At 40.3% G+C, this 23,628-nt stretch overlaps 1 protein-coding gene across 1 annotated transcript; it reads right to left on the reverse strand.

Annotated features, from left to right (window-relative positions):
• Nucleotides 1-5,601: 5,601 nt before the first annotated feature.
• stum (stum, mechanosensory transduction mediator homolog) lies at nt 5,602-23,168 on the reverse strand. The gene is made up of 4 exons (XM_036550524.1): nt 22,866-23,168; nt 9,416-9,595; nt 6,844-6,852; nt 5,602-5,783 (listed from the first exon to the last, which is right to left on the reverse strand). The coding sequence occupies exons 1-4, from the start codon at nt 23,032-23,034 to the stop codon at nt 5,749-5,751; spliced, it is 393 nt and encodes a 130-aa protein (XP_036406417.1). The 5' UTR covers nt 23,035-23,168; the 3' UTR covers nt 5,602-5,748.
• Between the last annotated feature and the right edge of the window lie 460 nt (nt 23,169-23,628).

A 23,628-nucleotide genomic window follows, 5' to 3' on the forward strand; every position in this document is an offset into this window, starting at 1 on the left:
TTCTACTGCAGTTCATCAGTGGTGAATATGAACGATGTTGAATCCATTCAATATCATACACCCTCAAAATCTCACTGCCAAATACTCCAAACTAATACATGCTAGTACCTTATTAAAACCACAGACCACTGTATCTTCAAATTTTTCTTCACAACAATGTGGATATTGGGGGGGGGGGACATCTGTACTATTACTTTCATACTGTGGGGTGGTATTTTCTTTCTTTTCCATTTACACTAAAGTTTATTTTGGTTTCAAATCACAAGCAATATTTGCCACCTAGTGGTTTATCACTGCCGTAGTCATTGCACGGCATGGGAAAATGAGGAGGTTGAGGGAGCATTAAAAAAAAAGAAGACCTATCCGTATATTTATAAACATAAAAAGTCAAGTAAATCAGGATTAAAAAAAAAAAAATCACAAGTCCCTGTAACCTGCATCATTAATTTTACCCATGATTCTGCCCGTCACCTACTGTATATCTTCAGAATGTACTGCTGTCTGGAAGAATGGCAAGGGTCCGTCTCACAGATGCAGGACTTCCTTTTTTAGTAATGCTTGGCCTCAGTCAGAGTCTTGGCTTGCAGCCGTGGATATGCTGGCCCAGGGAGCGGGGTGTTTGGAGGGGGGCCATGAGTGAGCACTCTCTCTCGGAGTTCTGCTCCGATAGCTAACCAGACAGAGTAGAACACGATACCACGTAATGTGCGAGCAGCTGGCATTTAAAGTGAACCCCACCGATCGCACGGTTTAGAGCAGGCGGCAGGGCGGCACGCCACAAAGGTGCTGACAGCAGAGAGGACGTGAGAGAGTGTCTGCAGAAATTGATCTATCGTTCCTTTGATCACCATCAAATTTATTATTGAATTTATTCATTCAGGAAGGAGTGGCTGGTGGTTTCTGACAGAAGCACCTTTTAAAAGTGCTAGCTCAGTGCCCTCCTCTGCTTTCAGCCTCACAGGGATGGCACCACAGCTCTGTCTTGTTGACACCTTGGAGGATTTGTGGGCCACGTCACGCCACTGGTAAACGTTCTGTGTGGGGGTTGCCTATATTTGGAGGATGACAAGGAATCAGGTTATGGGGATTGCCTGTGATGTTTTCAACTGCTGTGAAGGGGGACTTAATGGCCCCACTGCTTCTAAGCATCTCCATCCATTTTCAATTGGCCAATCAACTTGTTTTGTGGTAGTCTTTGTGATGCATTTTCCTGAAAACATAAAAGGCCCAGTGTTTTTTTTTCCAGTGTAGTCCATTCCATACCACAATCCCTGCTAATAACTTGCAACACAACAGACAGTGTTGCTATACTAGATTAAAGAGACAGAAAGACTTTCATATGCGTCAATGGCAGGCACAAAACCCTGCCCTTTAAAAGGTCTCTTTGAGAAGATTAAAGAAATCACTTGGCCCTAGCCTCATGGGTATAACTCCAGCATGTCTTTGTATAATGTCTGTAGGTCAGTGGAATGATCCACATCAGACTGTTGTTGTTGAACCAGTGATGTCACAAGGACACAGGACAGCTGGGTATATAAATTCCAGAGACTGTCCCAGAGACAGCACTCTATATGGGAAAAAGAAAGAGTGGAATGTTGACCACATGCTTACCAAAACAGCTGGAAAAACCAGTGGCATCTCAGGACCCGAAAAAAATGGCCTTGACATTAAATATAACCATGGGAAATGACCATAGGAACATAATAACAAACTCATTTGTAAGCACTGAGGTACAAATGAGTGCGATCAGTTCCAGGACATAAATTAATGTTCCATTGTGTCTGTTTTTCCAATAAATAAACAACATTACTATTGAGACTATTTTGCATTTTCTAGTTGCAGTATAACTCTTTGAAGCAAATTGGCCATCCCTGTGGTGTGGTTCTTTGGATCGTGAGCGCTGCAGCTCTGTTACAGTGCAAAACCGAATTAGGTTAATTTCCATGGAGATAATTAACAGCCACAAGCACAGGAAAAGGAAAATGATGTTACAGGCTGAGGAATTGTAAAAACAGTGTAAAATGGGACTGAAGCCATGTTTGTCAGTTCTGACCACTTCAAGGCCATTGTACAAAGCAGATGCGTATTGACATAGATGTGCAGTGGTCTTAACTCAGGGCACCACCTGCTGGCTATGCAAGTTGCATTCTAATGATAGAGCTTTGTATCCAATGCTAAGGTCAGAGAATCTATAGGTGACCACCACAGCCAGTATGCCTAAGTATTGTCAAAATAAGTGTGAGAGTAATGGAGAAAATGGAGAAAAAATGTTGCCTTGTTAGAAATGTATTTCCTTACTTTTTTCATCCGGCACAAGTGCTCAGACAAGAAGAACAAAAATGGGCTGTTGTGGCAGTTTTCAGATGTTCTGCTCCGCAGGTGCAACATTTACAAAATCTGCTAAAATATGTTTTGCACCCTTGCTAATTTTTCCCCACAGCCTCCTCTACAGGAGGAATTGGTAACTTCACAGCTGTGAAGCAGTGGAAGTGACAGTGAGGTCCTATGAGGGCAAGGTAAGAGTCTGCTGTGGAAAATGTCGTCTCTCATCTCTCTGACCGTGATGTCACACCATTCCTATGTGCGTGATGTCACTCACAGCTCCAAGCAGGCCTAAGTGACAATGCTGCTGAAGCAATTCTGCATGTCAGGTTCTGCATCCTTGTCTTCATCCTTGTATTCTATTTACAGTAATACTGCTTCTATGGCTCTTCAAGTATTACTCACGATATAGGCAGCGATACATTCCACAATTAATTTTTAAAGCAATTAGACATGATGTTCATTTATGTGACATTTGTGTGTATAGATTTCCGCACTGTGATGGTGGAATTAGTTATTTACATTAACATAACTGCTATGACAATGATAACCAAAGGATTATGATTTCATATAACGTCCTAGTATTCTGAGCGAAGAACACTGCAGCTTGGAAAAAGAACTGTTGGATAAAAGTGCTTTACAGTGGGCTAATGTCTTTGTTTACAGGGACAGGGCTGTCACCTCGTCTTCCCTGAGACTGACAGAGACCCCAGACATGAATAAGCTCTCTATCTGCTGAAATTCAAAGCACACGTTGTCTACTTCGAAAACAGAACAACAAGACAAGAGCAGATAAAGGAACATTGTAACAGAAACGCACACAATTTCATGTCATTGAAGACAACAGGCACATTTTACTTTAGAAAATGAAACATGAATACATTTCACAGGACACATTTTGAGATATCAAAACAACTCTAAGGTTATAGATACATACAAAACTGATACTATCCATTCCCATACATTACTTGTGTGATTTACAGCACTAGCAGTGCTGTAATTTCATGTAATCTATTTTACTTTTTATCAATGAAAAAGAAATGAAATGAAACCTAAACATCTATTTAGGTGACTGATTTTGAGAACATGTCTACTTGGTGAATTATTCAATGTTGCAAAATGTAATGGTTAGTTTTCTGGGAGTGACGCAGATGATTTGGAACAGACAGCATTCCAAAATGACAGAATAGATTCAAACCATCACGAGACTGTCATTTGCTTACGTCTGAAATTCTCAGCACTCTGTACGAGAGCCCATTTGTGTTGTCCGTATAAAACCGAGTGCTGACCTTGTGTGCAAATTTTTGGGTCACAGAATGCTTTCAGTGTTGAAGTGAGGTCAGGGGTAAAGGTCAGACAGGGATGCCTTTAAGGACTTTAAAGAAAAAAAAAATCACTGACTGGAACATAAATGCATATGGCAATGGGAATGCCAGTGGCTTTGATGCGAGGAAATACGTCAGCCTACCTGATGAAGGCCATATTGCAAACAGGGCCTCTCTCCCTTCTGACCCACCCTGACAGCTGGATGAAGGGGCTTTGTCTCCCTTTCGTCCCCCATGGGCCACACAAAAATAATAATGACCCATATTAGGCCTGAGTCAGAGTCCCCTTTGTCCCCTGGTGTCTTTGTTCAAGTGGTATTGTAACAGCAAGAGTGGAAGTACTAGAAACATCTCAACAATAAATCTGCTTATGAGGACCAAAATGCCCAGCTTACTATCTGCAGCGGGCAAAACCTTTTATTCTATAGGACCAGCCCACCACCTGCTGTCATTGTCAATGGACAGGCTGGCTTTAAACCTCAAACACACACTGGTGCCATTCAGAACAGACTGCTTTTATTAAGAACAGCATCTCTGTATCTTTTGAACAATGTCTTTTCTGCAGCTGTCAAATTATGATTTGATTTTAATGATTTTTACAGCTGGGGTTTTTTTTGTAATCATGCATTTTTTTAGTGTTGCTCCTGTAACATGCTTAACTGCTTTCAATCTACTGGTTATACATTTGTTTCCCCCACTATTATGTTAGCCAGAAATCCATGGTCCATCCATCCATCAGGTCTAGAGCTAGGACACAGTCTCAGTACTTTTCCTTGACAATTCTTTCACAGTGCTCTCTTCCCTGTGTTACAAATGAGTTAAAATGTCTCTAGAAATTCTCTGTAAGAAATGTATAGTTAAAATAGCTAAATACAACAAATGGGTCAGTTCTAGAGTTCTGGAATTTCAAGATAAAAACCGTGCCTGTGCGTTTATGGGTAAGAACTGCGTTTTGATTCAATAAATGGAGCCCTGCTTTGAAACAAACACATTCACATATCCTTTAGATCACTGATTCTCAATCCTGCTCCTGGGGCCCCCCTGCTCCGCACGTTTTCCATCTTTCCCTGCTCTACCTACCTGACCAAACTCATCAGTGGCACTTTTGATTAGCCGAACACACCTGATTTAATAAAGAGCATGTTAATTATTTCAATCAGGTGTGTTTGGAGCAAGGATAGACTGAAGATATGCAGGACAGGGGGGCTCCAGGAGTAAGATTGAGAAACACTGCTTTAGATCTACCCCATCTGGATCCCTTTCTGGCTAATAAACATAAAAAAGTCACTGTTCAAATGATTATCCATGTCCACAGCATTCCTTTTCCCCTGTTGTTATTTCAATAAATCAAAAAAAAAAAAATCACTCTAATACCAATTACATTTATTTCATCCCATGAGTATACATCGAGACTTGTTGAAGTGGGCAGTATCTATGGCAACTGGCCCAGAGCAATTCAAAAAACAGTACATTGATGTTTATGATAATAATGTTTCACAAAAACAACAACCAATAAATAATGATACAAAAGTCAGAGAAGGTAATCAGCTTGTGTGGTTGTGTTTGTGTGGTTGAGTGTTCAGATACAGATCACAGACAGAGCTGAATGAGTAGAAATTGTATATCCATGCAGAATTTATAAAACAAGTTAATCTCCACATATCATAAGGCCTGACATTGAATAATAAGACTCCAGGAAGCGGAACACAGATACCGTGCTATACCAATAAAACTGACTAGTAAAATTTTTTAAATCCTTTCTGAACAGCCAAAAATGCTCAGAGGGAAAACTACACTTTTTAATTTGTCATTAATTAAAAATCAGTTAACACTGAATTTACTCTGACAGAAGGAAAGTCGTTAGTACACGGTTGAGACGTTGTTGTTTTTTTTTTTCCCTCCGGTCGACATGTTCCTCATGCTTCCACTCAGCTGTGAAGCAGAGGAAGGGGAGCTGGGCGGGGCGGGAGGGCGGGAGGGGGGCATGTGAAAAAGAACCCCTCCTTCCTGTGTGACAGTGAAGGCATCTCTCTGCTTCTGTCCCTCCGAGAGGACGCCAGGAGACTACTGTACATTCTTGTCGTAAATTTACTGTACCACCTCACAGCTGCTGGGGAATGCCTTGATCTCTGTAGCCTGGGGAGAGAGGAAGGGTCTGATATGTGAGGTCATCCATGATCCTGTTAAACAAGTAATGACGTGCAACTCCCTTCAGTACCTGCTTTGATCAAACTCAAGTGCGACGACTTTTTCATTGTACTAATGAGGAATTTTTGTAGGGAGTGGCAAGGCATGGGCTTTGGCTCTTTAATATGGTAACCTCGCCATTGTTTGCAGGGGATTCTGGGATGTGAAAAGAACCAAGGAGAATGTCTTAAATAACTGATCCAGAAGAGAGATGACTGAACTGGCAGTCTGATCAGGTTTTCTTGCAAAGAATCCAATTATTCTTCTGAACCATTACCCATTGCCTGTGAAATATATTTTTTCATTTAACCTTCACCTAACAAAATTTTAGATAATGTTCTATATCTATATACTCTGAAATAGAAAAATAGTTCGGGGTATTGGCATATGTGACTACAGCCGAAACAGACATTCTGCATAGCCGCTTATCCCTAAGACTGAATATCACATGCGAAAGGAATTTAGTATGTGGTGGTTAAATTTGAGTTTACAAAATTATTATTTCTTGTGGTCAAGAAGATGTTTCCTTCTCTTTATGAAGTACACTTCATTCCATTGCAGTATAAGAAAAGCTTTAGATGCCATCTGGTAAATTCCTTGTGGATTATGAAGTTAACACATTTGCTGAAAGCACTGTCATGCCATGCATTAAATATAACTAATATCTGTATGCAAATTATATTGAATTCTATACAAATTCTTATATCTATCTATCTCTATGGCTCTGTCTCTATATAGAGAGACAGACACATAGATGGCCAGCCAGTCAGATAAACAGATAGATAGATAGATAGATAGATAGATAGATAGATAGATAATGTAGAAATTAATGCAAAAAAAAAAAAAAATCGGGAGTGAGAAAATGAAATAAACACATGTGAACTGGTGGGCAGCTTAATGGTCAGTGGATGAAGTGCAGTCAGAATTAAAGCAGTGGTTTGACTACCAGAGTAAAGTTTGCATCACAGAAAGGATGGAACAATGTGATAATCATACAGTACACGCCTACCTTCAGAAACTGTGTCCATTGAAGAGGTGTTGCGTAAAAGAAAAGACATGTTAAAAGAATTAGCACTGTAGCTGAGAGGTATAGGGTAAAGGAGGGTACTGTGGCACAAATTGTCCCTTACAAAAGAATTATGAGAGTAAAGCATAAAGGTAACTGACAGTGGAACATGCTAACATCATGAGAGAACACCAAGGAAGACCTGTAACTGAGTCACCGGAATTCATTAATGGGGCTCACAACACTGGACAAGTGGTCATAACAGACCCATGCTTTCAGACGCCCCACCCACTTGAGGCATAAGGTCCTAACCACCTGTGAAAAGCCTTTATTTCTGCAACAGCCTTAGAGGACTGATACCAATGAATCTCAGATGGTGATGAATCTCATTACTCCAAGGGTTCCATCCATCTCTATGTCTCCAGTAAAATGCTTGGAAATAAAACATCTGAACCACCCATGGGACTGAGTATGCCTTCACAGACACAGTATGAATCATTCTTACAGGATGCTGCTGTCAAGTCATATTGTACATACTGCAAGAAATCACCAGATTCTGTTATTTGCAGAAAGACTTTGCTCAATCTATGCCAGCATAATCACCTTAGGAAACAATGAGATTTTTCGTGTTTTCCACGCAAGGTGTAACTAAATTATTCAAAGGCGAAGATACAGGAACATATTTCTCATATATGAAGATAAATGGACGTAATATTTTTAGATTTCACTTTGTGTAATATGTAATGGTTACAGTGACAAGAGATATATTTCCATTTTATATTACGGTTTCATGACATGACAGGTGATTGTGTAATTTATATTGTGTCAAACCTGGAGTGCAAAAAAGACCAAATCACTAGCCCCAGACAATTAGTAAGATTGTGGTGACTTAAAAATAGTGCAGCAGTATCTGGTGAAGGATCCAACACATGTCATTGCCAGAGTCAGCTAGTTTGCTTTGACATCATCTGCCCCTTGCCAAGACAGTGTATGACCTATACATGCAAACCCAACTCCCAAAGACACTTGAGTTAATATCAAATTATAACAATGTCTTATGGGATTCAGAGCATTTCAATCTTGATACTCAATCATAAGAAGATCTTTGCACAATAAGCTTGAAAATGAGGAGGGATGTGAGGAGGCCAGCATTTTCTTTTTTCTGAAGAGGTGAAGCCATTTATTGCTGAGGCTGGAAACTGAACACTTGTGTCCCACTCAACAGGGAAGAGTCATTACCGTATCACCGCAAGCCAGGACTTACGCAGGAATACCTTGCTACAGCACTCTTACTATAATCACCCAGTCTGAGAGGCATGATTGCTACAACAGATAGCGATTATTGTACACCTTAACCTCCAATCGAATCTCTGAGGCTACTAAAAAAGTCTCCTCTCCCAATGATTACAATCAGCGCTAGTGTTCATAACCTTTACAAGCACATGCGTGTTGGTAATAACTGTGCATGTGGATGTACAGGTGGATGGGATTTGAATTTAAACTTTGGAACTTCCCTTTTCAGTTCCCTGAAGCTGAAGATTACTTCCAGGAAATGAGTAAGAGGAATGTCATCTCGGACGTAAACACAGCTGAACACACTTAAATAATGGGGTAATGTATCTAATGCGTTTTTCCATCATGGCAACGCAAACAGTGCTGCCAGATGAGCTTCAGATATGAGGCAAAGAATTTACTTTTAAAGTGATCAGCAACTGCTTCCTTTGACTCTTTCTGATATTTCAGCATTACCTTTATGAATCCTTTTATTTACAACAAAAAGACAGGGTTACATTGAGTAAATGTGACTAGATACAATTATTACAATCAGATACAATTATTTAATGTGAAATGCAGGCAGGCAGAGCTACCACATTAGGTGGAGTTAAGTAAAAATGAGTCAGCTGATCTGTGAATCTTACATAATCTAGTTTATCATACTAATTTGGAGAAAACCTGTCCATTAGCATTTAACAAATGAGTAATCTCTTCCCTTATTTATACCCCACTGGCCATGTCTGATATATTTACATCAATTGAGCCATGTCAAGTATGGCTAAATACTCTATCTACCAACTAATGAAAAGATTGTTTTACAAACCAAAAATGTCTAATCTAAAAAAGGCATAAATGATGGTCATTTTTCATTTGTTGAGCCATAGCTTTGCTCAGCCAGTGGTCCTTGCCTTTCTACTTCTGTAGAACACTTAGTGTTACAACCATGCATAAAAGATGCTATAAAAATAAAGTTATTATTAATGTAATTAACTGCATAAACATATATCAATGGTGGTGACTCTTAAACAGCAGATACCAAATATACTGTATGTCACATTACATCACTTATTTCTCACTTTATTACCACTCATCTCATAGGGGTTTTCATTTCAGATGTGTTCATGCATTTAATGCTGCTGATTGTAAAATATAAAAATCTGGAAACTCACCAGTGCTCCAGAGTTTGAATTCACTTTTCTTTATGTCAGCGCACACTTGTTATTATTAAGAATCCTGCATGTAACAGAAGATGGTCCATTTTGTCACCAGCACTCGTTGGACATTAATAGCTCATACTTACTTGCCAGAATGACCATGTCCATTCCCCAGAATATACTCATGATCCAGCCCACCATGACGATGGCAGTGAGGATCTGGATGAACGCGGCGGCGATGTTCAACCAGAACACGCAGCACATGTGGCGATCCGGCAGGTCTGTCCGTGCCCCGCACAGCACCGTGAAGGCTGAGACAAAAGTCCCTGCAAAGAAAGCACAAACGGTCCGGGAATACAGTCAAGGCTCTGAGAGAGGGAGAATGCTGTGCAGTACAGTCTGAATGTTACAGAAGACCCACTGCTGTTCTCACACTCTGCACAGCCACATAAGAGAAGCACCACCAGAAGCTGTAATGGAAAACTGAACTAGTTTACTGAAAATGGCTGTGATCACTATGCTGCTGTTACAAACTGCAGCTGGGACACATTACATTATGTTATTTTCATTTAGCAGATGCTGTTATTCAGAGCAACTTACATATCATCCATTTATACAGTTGGATATTTACTGAGGCAATTCTGGGTTAAGTACCTTGCCCAAAGGTACAGCAACAGTGCCCCAGCAGGGAATCAAACCAGCAACCTTTTGTTTAGGAGTCCTGCTCCGTTACCACTATGCTAAACTGCTGCACACTTCAGCTGTACCCTCTAAAGGGTACCTAGTGTATGTGGGGCCTCTGCACATTCACAGATGGACATATGATGCTATTTGAAAATTAACCCTCAGCAAAACTCTAACAAAGATCTGGTAAGTGCTGAAATGTCAGTTGTATTTCCATCCATGTTTTAGATCAATAACTACACTTCCAAAGTGTGCAGAGCATTCTTCCTATAAGGTGAAACATTCTCCCGGCAGGTAATTATCATTGGACAAACCTAAGCAAGCAAAGGGCTTCACTTAAACTGTTAAACATCCAGCTGTATAAAAAACGTAAAATGTAAACTATGCCAGTTGACCCAGAGAAATGGGTCTGTTGGGCAAGAGGATAATATAAACACACTAGCTACCTCTAACACTATGACATAAAGTACAACACTGCTTATGCAGGGACATAATAAGGAACAAGTGACAGGAGTTGAAGAGGTACAGGTCCAAGGAGAGGAATTTGTACAAAACAACATGACATGAGAACAAAACTGAGTCCAGTCTTTAGAACCAATTGTATGTAAACCCAGCCAACATGCAGAGTGTGTATATCTACCCATGGGAACCTGGGTTGAAACACCCCCACCTGCCTCCCATCAATAGAACCTTTCATCAAAGCTGGGAGCACTCAGCTAAATAACTCATTATTTACCATCCTCATTGAGCTTAATCTCACCCATTAAATTCCTGCAGACTACCAGGAAAACATTTGACTGGCACCAAATTGTTTTATCTACCTATCCAGAAATATTACACCAGACTACATTATAACATATTACAGAGTTCATCTATAAAAAATCATGACAAAAGCCCTGCATCAAGAATTTGAGGTGAAGGACAACCTGCTATGTTAACACATCTATTCAGATCAAAAGTAGGAAGCAAAGTTGAATGGAGGCCGAATGAGTCAAGAAATTCAAATGTTATTCATTATAAAGACCTGAGGAAATATAATGGCATTTTGTCTTGTTCCTCATGCAATGATGATTCATTCTGTTCTATGTAAACTTGCAGATGAATCACAATGACCAACTGCTGGTTTAGATGCTTTAGAGGAAAAAACACAAATGGCATAAAAAATTTATTAATTTTCTTCAGCGAACATAAATGATCTGATCTCAGGTTCAAAATGTCAGAGTGTCAGTAATACATCACATTAACAGGCCAAAAATAATAACACAAATGGAAGCTTGTGGTTAAGTATAAAAAAGCAACATAATATTTCCTTCATTTCTCATTTGTTTCCTGTCAATCTGAATTCTCCATGGGGGTATAATAATTTATTATGTAGAAAAACTGAGCATTAATTTCCCACATTCCCAGAACTATGACTTCCAGTCCCTTCAAATCAGGGTACAGAAACTAAGAATAATCATTCCTCAGATGGCAGATTCGGATAACAGAAAAAGAGGCCCAGAGTCAACAGGCAGCCGACAAGCAGTCTTTGTATTTGTTGGGTGAGTGCCAGCCACTTCCTGTTGGGATGATTAATTTAGCGTTGCATAAGATATCCAACTTCACATGCAGCCCCCAACACACATACAGAAACACACACACACACACACACACACACACACTCACACTATCAACAACAAACCAAAAATACTTCAGGGTCACGAACACAGGTCTCAGCATATCCGGGGAGGTAAGGAGGATTCAAGCCAAAAGAATGAATCTTACGTTTTCAGAGTTACGGCACTAAAAACACTTTATTTATTCACAGAAACAGTGGGATTTAAAGCAGGAGATTTGGCTAGTTTCACACTATGACTTCTATCTCATTGATTTCAGGATCTCATTAAAAAAGTTCAGATGGATTGAACGATTATCACTACAAGCAGCTGTCCTTTATACACCAATGGGTCCCACCATAGTAAAGTAACCTCTCCTTTCATTACGGAGCTGATCTTCCACTCATCTTCCACCACAGGGTTTTTTGTATCTCTTAAGGTGTGCTGCTTGACATATTTGTTCATTTAGTTAGCAATGTCTCTACTAGTCCAACTGCCATTTTAAAGCAACCTTCATCCAATTTTCTCTGGAGAGTCTTGCTTCCCTAGAGCTGTATTTCGTCTGTTGCTGAGGAAATAATGATATGATATAAATGATAAAAATAACGACCTAGCACATAAAATTAAAAACAATACAACTGCATAAATCTAAATACAATACTTTTGATATATGTGCTTTTAAGGCAAAGCCATGCATGTTTAAACAACCCCTAGCTTTTTTTTTTCCCAAAGTATGGATGCCTTTGAGTAAGCAAAAACACACGGGTCAAAGTGAGTTTTTTCTTGGAGGAAAATCTACAGAAACATTGGATGTCTTTGGCAGAAAACCAGTAACCGATACCACCCACGGCCCAAATGTTTTGCTTTTGGCAAGCAATTCCAAACAAGTAAACACTTTTATTTTCAACTCCATAACATGCCAGAGAGAGACCTCTCCTCACAGCCTTCTGCGAATAAGGGATGGCCACAGGTTCTGTGCAGAAATCTTTACAAGCTGAGAGGGAACTGTTATGAATAAAATGAAAAATCATGAAGACTCCTCTGCCTGGGGAGGCTGTATAAGAGTCAATTGTCTCAGTACAAGACGACCTGACCCCCGCCTGCGCCTGTGTGATTACCTTTCGGGTCATGGGTCGGGTGTTAATAGGAGAGTAATTGCAGTCCTCTGCTGCTCTGTCATAGCCACGCCGTGTGCTGTGACACAAAGCTGTCAGCAGGCTCTGCAGCTGCCAATACCTCCCCACCCCGGAAAAACCCTTGGATGAATGCCTCCACCAAATCTGAAAACCCTCAGAGATCTCTGCAATTCCATGCTGTGTGGTGTACTGGTGTAGTGGTAAGGAGCAGGGCTTGTAACCTAAAAGGATGTACTTAAACTGAATTTCTTTTATAAATCTCCACCTATCTAAGTGGATGAAAAGCAGACCATGTTCAGATGTGCTTTGCATGCGAATTTGTTCTTCTGACTTTTTTGGGTATTCTGTTGCACCCTCTGTGTTGTCCTGCATAAGTGTCTGCTATATGATAAAATGTAATGTTTCTTTATGCTTCTGGCACTACCAACGCCATGCATCCAATGAAGAATGGTGTTGTTCACTAACCAATGTGCCACAAATAATTACAGGCTCTGGCAGAGTGAGAGACAATGGGGTTGACGAATGTCAGCCTCCTCGCACATTACTTTCAGGATGACTGTAATTTCCTGAAGCGTTCACACTCAATGCCCACTGAAAAAGTGGGAGGTTAATTATCCGGTTTTACTCTTTTTTTTTGAGAATGGAGAGCATGCTCTCACAGTAGAGGGCTTCTCAACCGCCTGGACACCATGCGTTAATGCCGAAATGGTTCAATGCACATCTGCTTGAGAACACTTTTGAGTGAATAAGAGGGTTCTCCATATGAGATTTGAGTGAAAATGTACAACTGATTGGTACTTTTTTTCTCTCTCTGACAAATGCGACCAAATTTCAAACGAAAAAAAATGTTGCCATCTTTAAAGTTTGAATCATGCCAAGTTGCTTATATTTGGAGCTGCTACTTTTTAAATTAGTGGAACATCAATGTCAGTAGAATGTCATAGGTTTTCAGTATGAAATTGTGTTGTTATGCTTCACATTTGAGTGATAAGCAAGGCTTTCAAGCACTCTCTTCAAATGCCACAATGTTGGAACATTGCTGATGTATAAACCACTTAAAGTTCAACCCTGGATTCCAGAGTGAGTATTTTAACACCTGATCTACCATGTCTACTGTAAGTCTAATTGGACCCAGGAGGCCCCAGAACCCCGCTAAGAATCCATTATCTGGACTTCTGTTTGTACTGAGCAAAATGTACTGAATATCTCAGTGGGGATACATCTGCACAATAACCCCTAACACTGACTGTAGCTCTGCATGGTCATGTTGTTTAATTATTATTCTATTACCCAATTATCATGAGCGATACAGGGACACCACACATGCACACAGTATCATGGCTTGTCACACTCTGAGGTCTTTCCAGACAATTATCAGGCGACCTCCTGAACGCTAAATTAAGATCACAAATGATCACAATCAAACTTTACAAGCAAAACTGGGGTCGTTATGGGAGTATGCTATATGTTTCATGACACGAGCGATTTGTCTGACTCTTTGCGCACAGGGGTGAAGCCCTGTAGGTCAACTGGCAGCACACCTTCTCCCATGTCAAATGAATGAACTGGATCTGTGCGATGGAACCGAAGCCTCTGACGGGATGGTAACCTTGACTGAGAAAACTGAATACAAGAAGTTTAAAATAGAAACTGGCAAACACTGCACCTCTCATCTGCTAAACACATCCCCCCCCCCAACACATGACCTGGGTCACAGATTACCCAGCAACTCCATCTCCAATGTCACAGCCTGGGTTTCTGCTGTAGATACTCATCATCAATCATCTAGTGCCACATACACCATCAGAGAAGGTGGAGGTCTGCACTTCTTCACTGAGGGCTACCCTAAAGCATGTGTGCTGACCATAAATTCCATTTGTACTGTATGTTATTACAGATTGCTTATGACTCCTCCTGAAACATTGGGACAACTTGTAAAGCTCACAAGCATCAGATCTCTAATCAAATGAAGATCGTCATAATGTCTCTGTGTGCTCTCTGTCCCCAGAAAATAACGGCAATGTCTGGCTGATTGATTTCTCATGGAGACATCCTGGAACAGCTGGACAGCACTCCTGACATTGGCCTGGCTCTGTGGTATGCCATTGTTTGTCGTGACACTGGAAATTGAAAATTTTACAAGGTAAACTGACCTCAATTTATGACGCTAACAAAAAGGGCAAAGGCACAGGGATGAGAATCCACGGGCAGTCAGACAGACAGTGTTTAAAGAGGCAGACCACCACTCAGACCGGCACAGCTCAGAGAGCCAAACGAGCAGCTGCTGTCTCTGCCCATGAGCATTCCGTCATTAATTGAATTAGAATAGAATGTTCCTGTGTCCGTAATGCACCAGCCTCATGTTTCTGTTTGCAGACAGAGGTATTCCAAATGAAACATGAGACAAAATATTCAACACAAGACACAAAACACAGTGCTATTCATTAAGACTATACCACTGGGGTTTTTACAGGCTTATAGAGCTGGCAGAACCAAGCAGGGCAAACATGCATAAGATGTGGACGTCAGTTTTATTTACAACAGAATCAAGTATAGCAGCCAAGTCAGTTGAATAAAGAAACCATTCACAGGCAAGACATGTTCAGCCATGTTGTAATTCATCTAAAGCTAAAGCATTATCCACTGGATTAAAACTGCAGCAAGTTAACTGGATTTTAGAGAAACAATGCTGTTGGACTGTTGTTTCATTAAGTGATTATCTTCAATAAATATTCTATAACAGCTGTAGATACACATCATCAATCATCTAGTGTCACACACACCAGCAGAGGTGGAGGTCTGCACTTCTTCACTGAGGGCTTCACTGAAGCATGTGTGCTGACCATAAATTCCATTTGTATGTTATTACAAATTGCTTATGTCTCCTCCTAACATATTGAGACAATGTGTAAAACTCAGAAGCATCAGATGTCCAATCAAATAAAGATCCTCATAATATCTCTGTGCTCTCTGTCCCCAAAAAATAATGGCAATGATGGGCTTGGTTCATCCCAATGGGTCCAAAAAGTGCTGTTCCAGAAAGTTAAAAATTATGGTACTCTCCCATAGGTCCTATTACTCCTGTGTAACTAAAACATGAAATCACTCCTTGTAATGATGCATTTTTAAGGATGTATTTTAATTCATTATTTGCAATAGAAGTCTTTGAAAATTAAGAAAAGTAAACTGAATGGAGCACCATGCGCACTTTGTAGCGTGACTAAGTTAAAACACTGACACTGACTTACTTGTAATCATATAGCCAGCCAGCTCGATGAAAGTTGAGTCATCCTCTCATAGCTAGCTAGCAATATTTTCTGCATATTAAAAAAATTAATACAGCTTTCACTCCTCTTTTTTCTCTTCCATAAGTACAAGTGAGTCAGCAAAGTTTGCAGTTGCCACTTAGCTTGCCAGATATTCTAAGAGCCACAGTTGACCTAGTCACAATTCTTAGGAGGGTGAGAGTGGAACATATTTGAGATTATGGACAGAAAGCAAGCTATTTACAGCGTGTATAACATATAGCATCTATCCTTTTGTTGTAGATTGCAACCACAGAGATGTCAGTATTAATAGGTAAGCCAAGGTGAATGGTGCATGAGATTCATTGTAATGGTTCTAAAGAAGATCCATTAAATCACTAAGAGCACAAGAAGGGTACATATAGATGAATATTCACATTTTATTGAAGTGGTAAGATGATTACAACTGGGCCTGAATTGCCTTGGTTTCACAGTGACCTGACCAGGGCAGTAAACAAAGACTTTAATGGCTAATGGTGGCCAGACAAGCAGAAAAATGGCTCCAGACCAGTGCTAATATGTTGAAGCCAGAGGGGGGATAATTTCTTCATAAAGAAACTCATTAAAATGATACAAATGAGGACAGACAGCTTTATCATAGGCCAAAGAGTCACATAAAACGAAATAAACCTGACCCTAGAGCACCACAGCATTGTGAAGAGGAACTGAGAGATAAGACAGAAAACATTATCATTTCAATGGGATTAGATATCACTTTTTTTTAAATGAGCAGGGCCATGGCAGTACTCAGATGGTGTTTTGAGGACAGGGTGAAAGAGATGGGAATCATGTAAAGACCAGAGTGCTAAAACGCGGGGTCTCCGCAGGCAACACTGTGACATGTTTCCTGTGTTGTCATCCATGCAAACCCAGCCGGTGTATCTGCCAAGGTCACCCCTAGTCATTTAGGTTCAGACTTAATCTTGCAGATTTACATCACAAAATCATTAGCACAGCACTAAAATAAAAGAACATTGCATGCCCCTAAAACACCTTTTCCCCTCACAATCAAAACAGTATTTATTTCAGAATATCATTCTGAGCTAATTATACAGCTAACAACTGAACACAAACAACCATTTTCTTGTTGAATAAATTCATATGCTACATGTTTTTCCACCCCAATACACACTGTCATTACAAAACACAATAATAGTCTTTAGAGAAAGAGTACACATAAATATGCCTTCATGTTTCACTTGCTTATTGTAAAGACTGTAGTTGAACAATGTACCAGTTACATCTTTTATTTATTCGCTAAATTATTGGCTTTGTTGCACTGACCCGAAGTGACTTGCATCATTCAGATTTTTCATAGAAATTCAGGCTAAATGTCTTTCCTAAGGGTTCAGTGGTAGTGCCACACCTTGAAACTACACCTGTGACCACTGGTAATAAGGTAGGTTGGCCAACCTCTACATCCCACTGCCTGTTGAAAACACAGTTTGTTTCAGTTTATCCTCTGGTTAAGTCCCCTGACACACATATTTAAAGTGTGCGAATTTAAAATACTCAGAGTAGACAGACAAGAAAGTCAGAGCAGTCTGGGTACAGCTTGTATTTTGCTGATAGCAAACAAGACAGTAGGAGCCATGACCCATGAAGTGGACTATTAACACTGTCTCTGCCAGCATATCCTGTATCATGCACATCATCCAATCAGTATGCTTCACCAAACAAACCTGAATAGGTTTACACTGTGGTCAAGTCCCCCAGCACACTTGTTACTTGTATAAGTTCACCTTTCTCCAAATATTAAAAAACCCAGAGAAGAAAGATTTAAAAAGCCAGGTAGGTTTTAGCATTCCAATCAAAGCCCAGAACTGTTAAATAAAGAGTACTCTCAACTTTCATATTGATTAGCTAGTGAGACAAAAAGAGGAAAGGTTAAAATACAGATTAAATGTCTGGCTGCCGGGCCATGGCATTAATTATTAATATGCAAAATCATGTTATCAGTAGAGTAAGCGCATGTATTTCCTGTGACTGCAGAAAATCTATTTCTGGCTTTATCCTGTCAAGGCCAGTCGTACCCGTTTTCCTCCATACATGCACAAGCGAGACGACTTTTTTCGTTTGTTCACACCTGTGCTATAAACAGCGCCCTCCAAGATGATGAGTCTCTCAGGCCGTGATGTGAGTCAGAGTGTGGCATGCACTGCCTTGCTGCCCTTTTCCAGCTGAGCAGTAACACCAGTGGCAGTGAGTACCTGTGGGTGCAAATTTTGCCCAGTCTCTTGTGCCATATTCTCTTGTTTTTGTTTGGATAAACCCCTTTGACTGATATTTGCTACAACAGGGCTACTCAAACCCTGGCCCTGGAGGGCCATAGACTCTTTATACTTTAGCGTCCGAGTGAACTGATTGCCTTTATTGTACTAATTTGGCTCTGGCCCATAGTTCTAAGTCTGTTCTAAGAGTGTAATACAGCGCAGTCCTTTAAGCAGGCCTGAGAAAACGGCCAGGTTGCTGCCTCCAGAAGAGCAGTTGAATAGCCATGCAATTACAGATTTGATCTTAATGATTACTCATGACAAGGCCAATCAAAATGTAGTATTTGAATAAACCCTTTGTAGAAACCCAACAATTGAGCTATGAATAGGTTGAAGTATGTCTGATGCCTTTGTGATGAGACCTCTGCTTCATCTTGTGGGAATTTAAATTAAAAGCACAGAAACCATTAATAATGCAATAAAAAGCAGAAGACATGCTGAAAGGTGCAAAAGTGAAATTTTGAACAATATAAATAGAATTAAGCCCATCTAATTTCCCCTGTCTAATAGGATACTGTCTTATTCTCCTGCCATCTTACACAATCTGAACAAAAAAAAAAAAAAAGAAGAATAGGGAACCAATGGTAGTACAACAAGCATTCTGGTACCATCTGCTACCATGGAAACTGCAGTAGCACAACTGAAAGTAGTATGAATTGCACAACAGGCTCCTGGAGCATTCAAAAAGACCTTGGAAATATAGAAACCTGCTGCAAATTCACTTTGATCCTTCTGACAAAAGCGGTACACCAAATCCCATTCCGTTCTTTTTCTGGTTTTGATAGTCTTAGCCATGTGTCCAATAGATGCTGACACACTGGACCTTTAAATGTTTGTCCTCAATCCTGACAAACGTCGAGCCTCACTGCACACTTCGTCCGTTTTTGTCAGTCCAATGTAGGACCAAATTCCCTCCCCGTCTCATGTTCAGCTCAGTGAAGAATGTAAACCTGTCTTTTATATGAAGTATATATGTTTTTTTTCAAATGTGCATTTGTTGATTAGCTTGCAACAGACTAGACACATTTTAGGTCTTCCAGATGGATTAGAGCAGACAACAGTGAAAAACAAAATATGTGTCACAGGGATCAATTCTTAATACAGATTTGGATAAAATCTGAAGCTTTTGTTGTCCTGTGTCTTATGAACACTTAAACTGTTTGAGTTCAATATATCATCATTTGACAGATTCCCTTGCAAGTACCCACAAGCCATGAAGGTCTCTTTGAAACCTCTACAAAAGCAGATGCTGCCATTAATAGCAGCAAAGGCAATATTCTTTGATCTCCAGTGAAATATGATAAATAGTAACGGCAGAGGCGCTGAATATCATGCTTAGCTACTGCAGCCTCATTAAACAGATATGAATCACAAAGGAGGAAAACCAATACACTGCCTATCATCAATCTTAATGCTGTGGTTTTCCTCCATATGCAATCTGGTCCATCTAAAATGAGGCGTCTTAATGAAGTGCAGACTTCAGCATGCTTATGTGCCGTTTTTTCATAACTACTCAACACCACTTTCGCTCACCACATTGCCAAGGAAGAGAACAAACAGCATTTCAATATGTATGGAATTTAGAATTTTTCAGTCTCTTGTGAAAGCATAATTCCATGCATTTTAATGCCCTTTCACTGTTGCCTTAATTAGGTGCAAAACAGCACACCTTGTCCATTGTATTTATCTCTGGGGACAGAATTCCAGTCAGAGTCCTGTCATACAGAGCATGACTCACGTCTTTCTAATTGGGAAGACTGACAGATACTAATAATCCAGAGGGAGAAAGAATGATGACAAACACTACTCACTGAATCCTATAGAGCCTGGAATGGTAAACTGTATAAATTTATTGTGAGAAAAACCTACACAACCCTAGAGTGAGGTGAGGTCTTCATGCCAGGGTGAGGTGTTAAGCCTGTCAAAGGTAGCTGGAGGAAGAACACCACTTATTATGAAGATGGATTTTTTTAAGGTTCAGACACTTGCCTATTATACTCTACTCACACTTACATTTTGTTATTCAGATGATGCTCTTATCCAAAGCAGCTTACAAAGAAAGAGTATGAAGTGCATTACATAAGGTCACATGAAAGGTAATGCACACAGCATACAGCAGACCACATCTGACTCTGTGCCAACCCCTTACACAGTGCAATGATAAATAATGGTAACCAGAACATGCATGCTTCAATTATTTCACAGGTGTGAAAAGTGAATCCAAAATGGTAATATAACACACCTTACAGTACAAATATACAATCAAGGGGAAGCTGAGTTGTGCATCGGTAGGCAAGCCAAGGTGTAGACTGCAGAAGTGGTTCTTTAGTCTGTGATGGAAAAATGGTCAGTGGATACCTTCATACAGGTGACATATCTTCACAGCTTTTTGAAAATGAGGCAATAATCAGAGCTATCATGCATTGCATTTCTAAATTATATGACAATGATATTTTTTTCCTGCACATTAACATGCAAGACCTGCAGCACAGTGATCATGTGAGTTTTGGACCTGGGCTTCACAGAGAACTGCAGGTCTTTTCACTGACTGCTGCTGACATGTCTCAGTTATTCTTAAACTGACAGACAGATCCGGCTGGGACAGGCTGGAGCACGGGAGCCTTGAGTTGGCCTTTGGACTAAAACCAAACTGACACAAAATCACAGGTTTGACAGCTGGAGCAGTGAATGCTGGGGAATCACATGGGAAGTGTGCTGACAGCTGGCTGTCTCCATCCATGCAGCTCAGTGAAATCGGGACTGCCAGCGCATGTACACCCAGATACCCCCATGACATCTGCACCAGACACACAATGGGGTGACTGGGCTGCTAGAAAAGAGCCACATTTCTCCCATTCCCTATCTGTTTCAATACACTGCCATAGATGAAAAAAAAAAGAATCCGCTGTAGTACTATTCATTTTCAAATTATATATTTTTCAATTTAGACTTTCTGGGAACACATGTTAAAACATATACATATATATTATAAGATTCCAAAGTGAAAATGGTCATTCCAGACCTGGAAATGAGAAAAAAGAAAATGCCGCTGTCTTTCCAGCACAACAGTTCCACTTTTAATTCTAAACGCTCGAAGAGAACACATCCAACCCCGCTTTATTAGGTCCTTTGGGAATGCGCTCCACGAACCTCATTAGCCAAGGGGGAGGCTCCTTAAATCAATACTACGCTGATCTCTTGTATGATATTACACACTCTAAATAGTTACAACAGCGATACCGTTACTTCCCACCGCCATTCAAAGCCCGTATTCTCGATGCACTGGCGTCTGTGGAGAACAGATATGCTTTGGGAATTCCCTAGCGGCTACACGGTATCGACGTCCACACGTGACAGTAAGGAGCCTAGGAGGCAGGGGGTGGTAGAGAAGAACATACAACGCAAACAACAGAACAAAAAATATAGAGAGGTGGTCCAATTACTGAGACCCAGGGGGCAGAAAGTCTGGAGTATGGATACGTGTAGCAAGTGGCTGTGACACCCATGGAGAGAGATGGTCCTGGTCAGAGCAGGGTACATTAAGATTGTTTGATAAGTAAGAGTAATGTGACGCCTACATGCATAGAGACAAAGGATTAAGATTACGATACATTAAAAAATAAATAAATAAACGAAACGGGGCCGAACACTACACATCTTCAGAGTTTGGCTGCATTTTTTTATTTCGTGTCACACAGAATCTGGCAGTTGTGATTTTTAAAATTTATTTCAGTTACCTTCTATACAGCTTGATTCACAAGGACCAAAGATAAATATGCACAATTGAATTCGGTATGCATAAGGTGTCACTGACAAAAAAACCCATACTCGAGTTAAATGTAACTATTTTTGTATGTATTCATACTAACAAATATGCAGGTGAGTTTTCTATAGTCTATGAAGAGAGACGAGACTGTAAGTTGATTTTAGTCAGTGTCGCTACTGTTCAGTTAGTGTCCTTCAACGGCGACGTTCACAACTGGTCTCCCATTACTTGTCAGCCATCACCTCGCTTTATCGGAATCAAATCGGTGAGAATGTGAAACTGGTGGGGAATAGTTTCTGGAGACATCAGGTTCTCACGGATCTAGCTAGAGCGCTCCTTGCTGCTTGCTGTCCCAAGGGAGTAAAGTTTATAAAGAGCGTGGCGCTAATAAATCATTCTGTTGTTCAATTTTCCGTAACGATCTTAAAATATTAAGAATCCATCGTGAATCCATCCGCAAAGCATCTTTATTCTTCTCTGAGAACCACACCCAGTGCGTTTAAAGAGCTGAACAGCTGGTTAAAAACAATGGTACTTTAAGTGTAGCTACCTACCATACCCAGAGAAGCTTGACGACAGTATTTTGCCAAAGCACTACAACGACCAAAAAAAAAAAAAATTACATGATATGGTTAATAAAAAGTCGAAAAGCGTGTTAATAACTTTAATACCTCCGACTCGATTGTTAATAATACCTTAAACACCCTAAGTGAGTTACGCTGATTTTAATTCCAACACTTTAATCGGGTATATTAAAGGATGTGATAAACTGTCAGTGCTCAACAGATGTGTGCACAACTCATTCTTAAGTAAACAGGCATTCAATAACCAACTCACCTAATCCGGGTATGAAGGTGTTGAGAAACAGACAAATTACCGCTACTGGAAAAGGCATGTAAGGGATAGCTGCTCGCAAAGGTCCTTTCTTCTCCCGTACTTGAACCACAACTCCACTTGTAGAAGAAGACACTCCTTTCTCGTTCATCTCTGTGTCTTTCTGGTCCATCTTCTTAGAGGGGGAAAATAAGGCAATTTTCCCCGTTTCAGTGTGTTGTGGCGAACTCCGAAAAACTACGACTGACAGCAACCTCCTAGCAAGAGAAGCAGCCAAACTGCACGAAGTGGACCGCGTATGCACGCGCGCCGTCTCCTCCTTTGCACAGATTTGTGAACAGAAAGCGGACTGGATTTAATTTTGCATGATAGATTTAAAGCGACAGTATCCTGCTGGGCTGCCACAAGAGGTGTTCAATATAGCTTTATTTTACCAAGTGCCATGAAGAATACATTTTGGCTGATGACATTCTTTAAAGCAGACCACGTTTAAAAATACAAACAATAAACACATTTTAAACCTGTAGCCAAACGTGCTGTCATCTGTTGTGGCTTCGTTTGTAGACGACATTGTGAATTGTGAAGGGCTCCGTAAGCAAAACAACTAAGAGCATTCATTAATTTGAAATCTAATCACAAAATTAATCAAATCTCATTGGCCATTGTATCTGTACCAAAAGGACTGTTGAAATGAGGCGGTGCCACTAAACAGGACACGCCAAGGGGAAATAAGTGCACGGTCTTGTAGATGTCAACAAACTTGTCA

Source organism: Megalops cyprinoides, chromosome 17 (genome assembly GCF_013368585.1).
Source record: "Megalops cyprinoides isolate fMegCyp1 chromosome 17, fMegCyp1.pri, whole genome shotgun sequence".
Lineage (NCBI taxonomy): Eukaryota > Metazoa > Chordata > Actinopteri > Elopiformes > Megalopidae > Megalops > Megalops cyprinoides.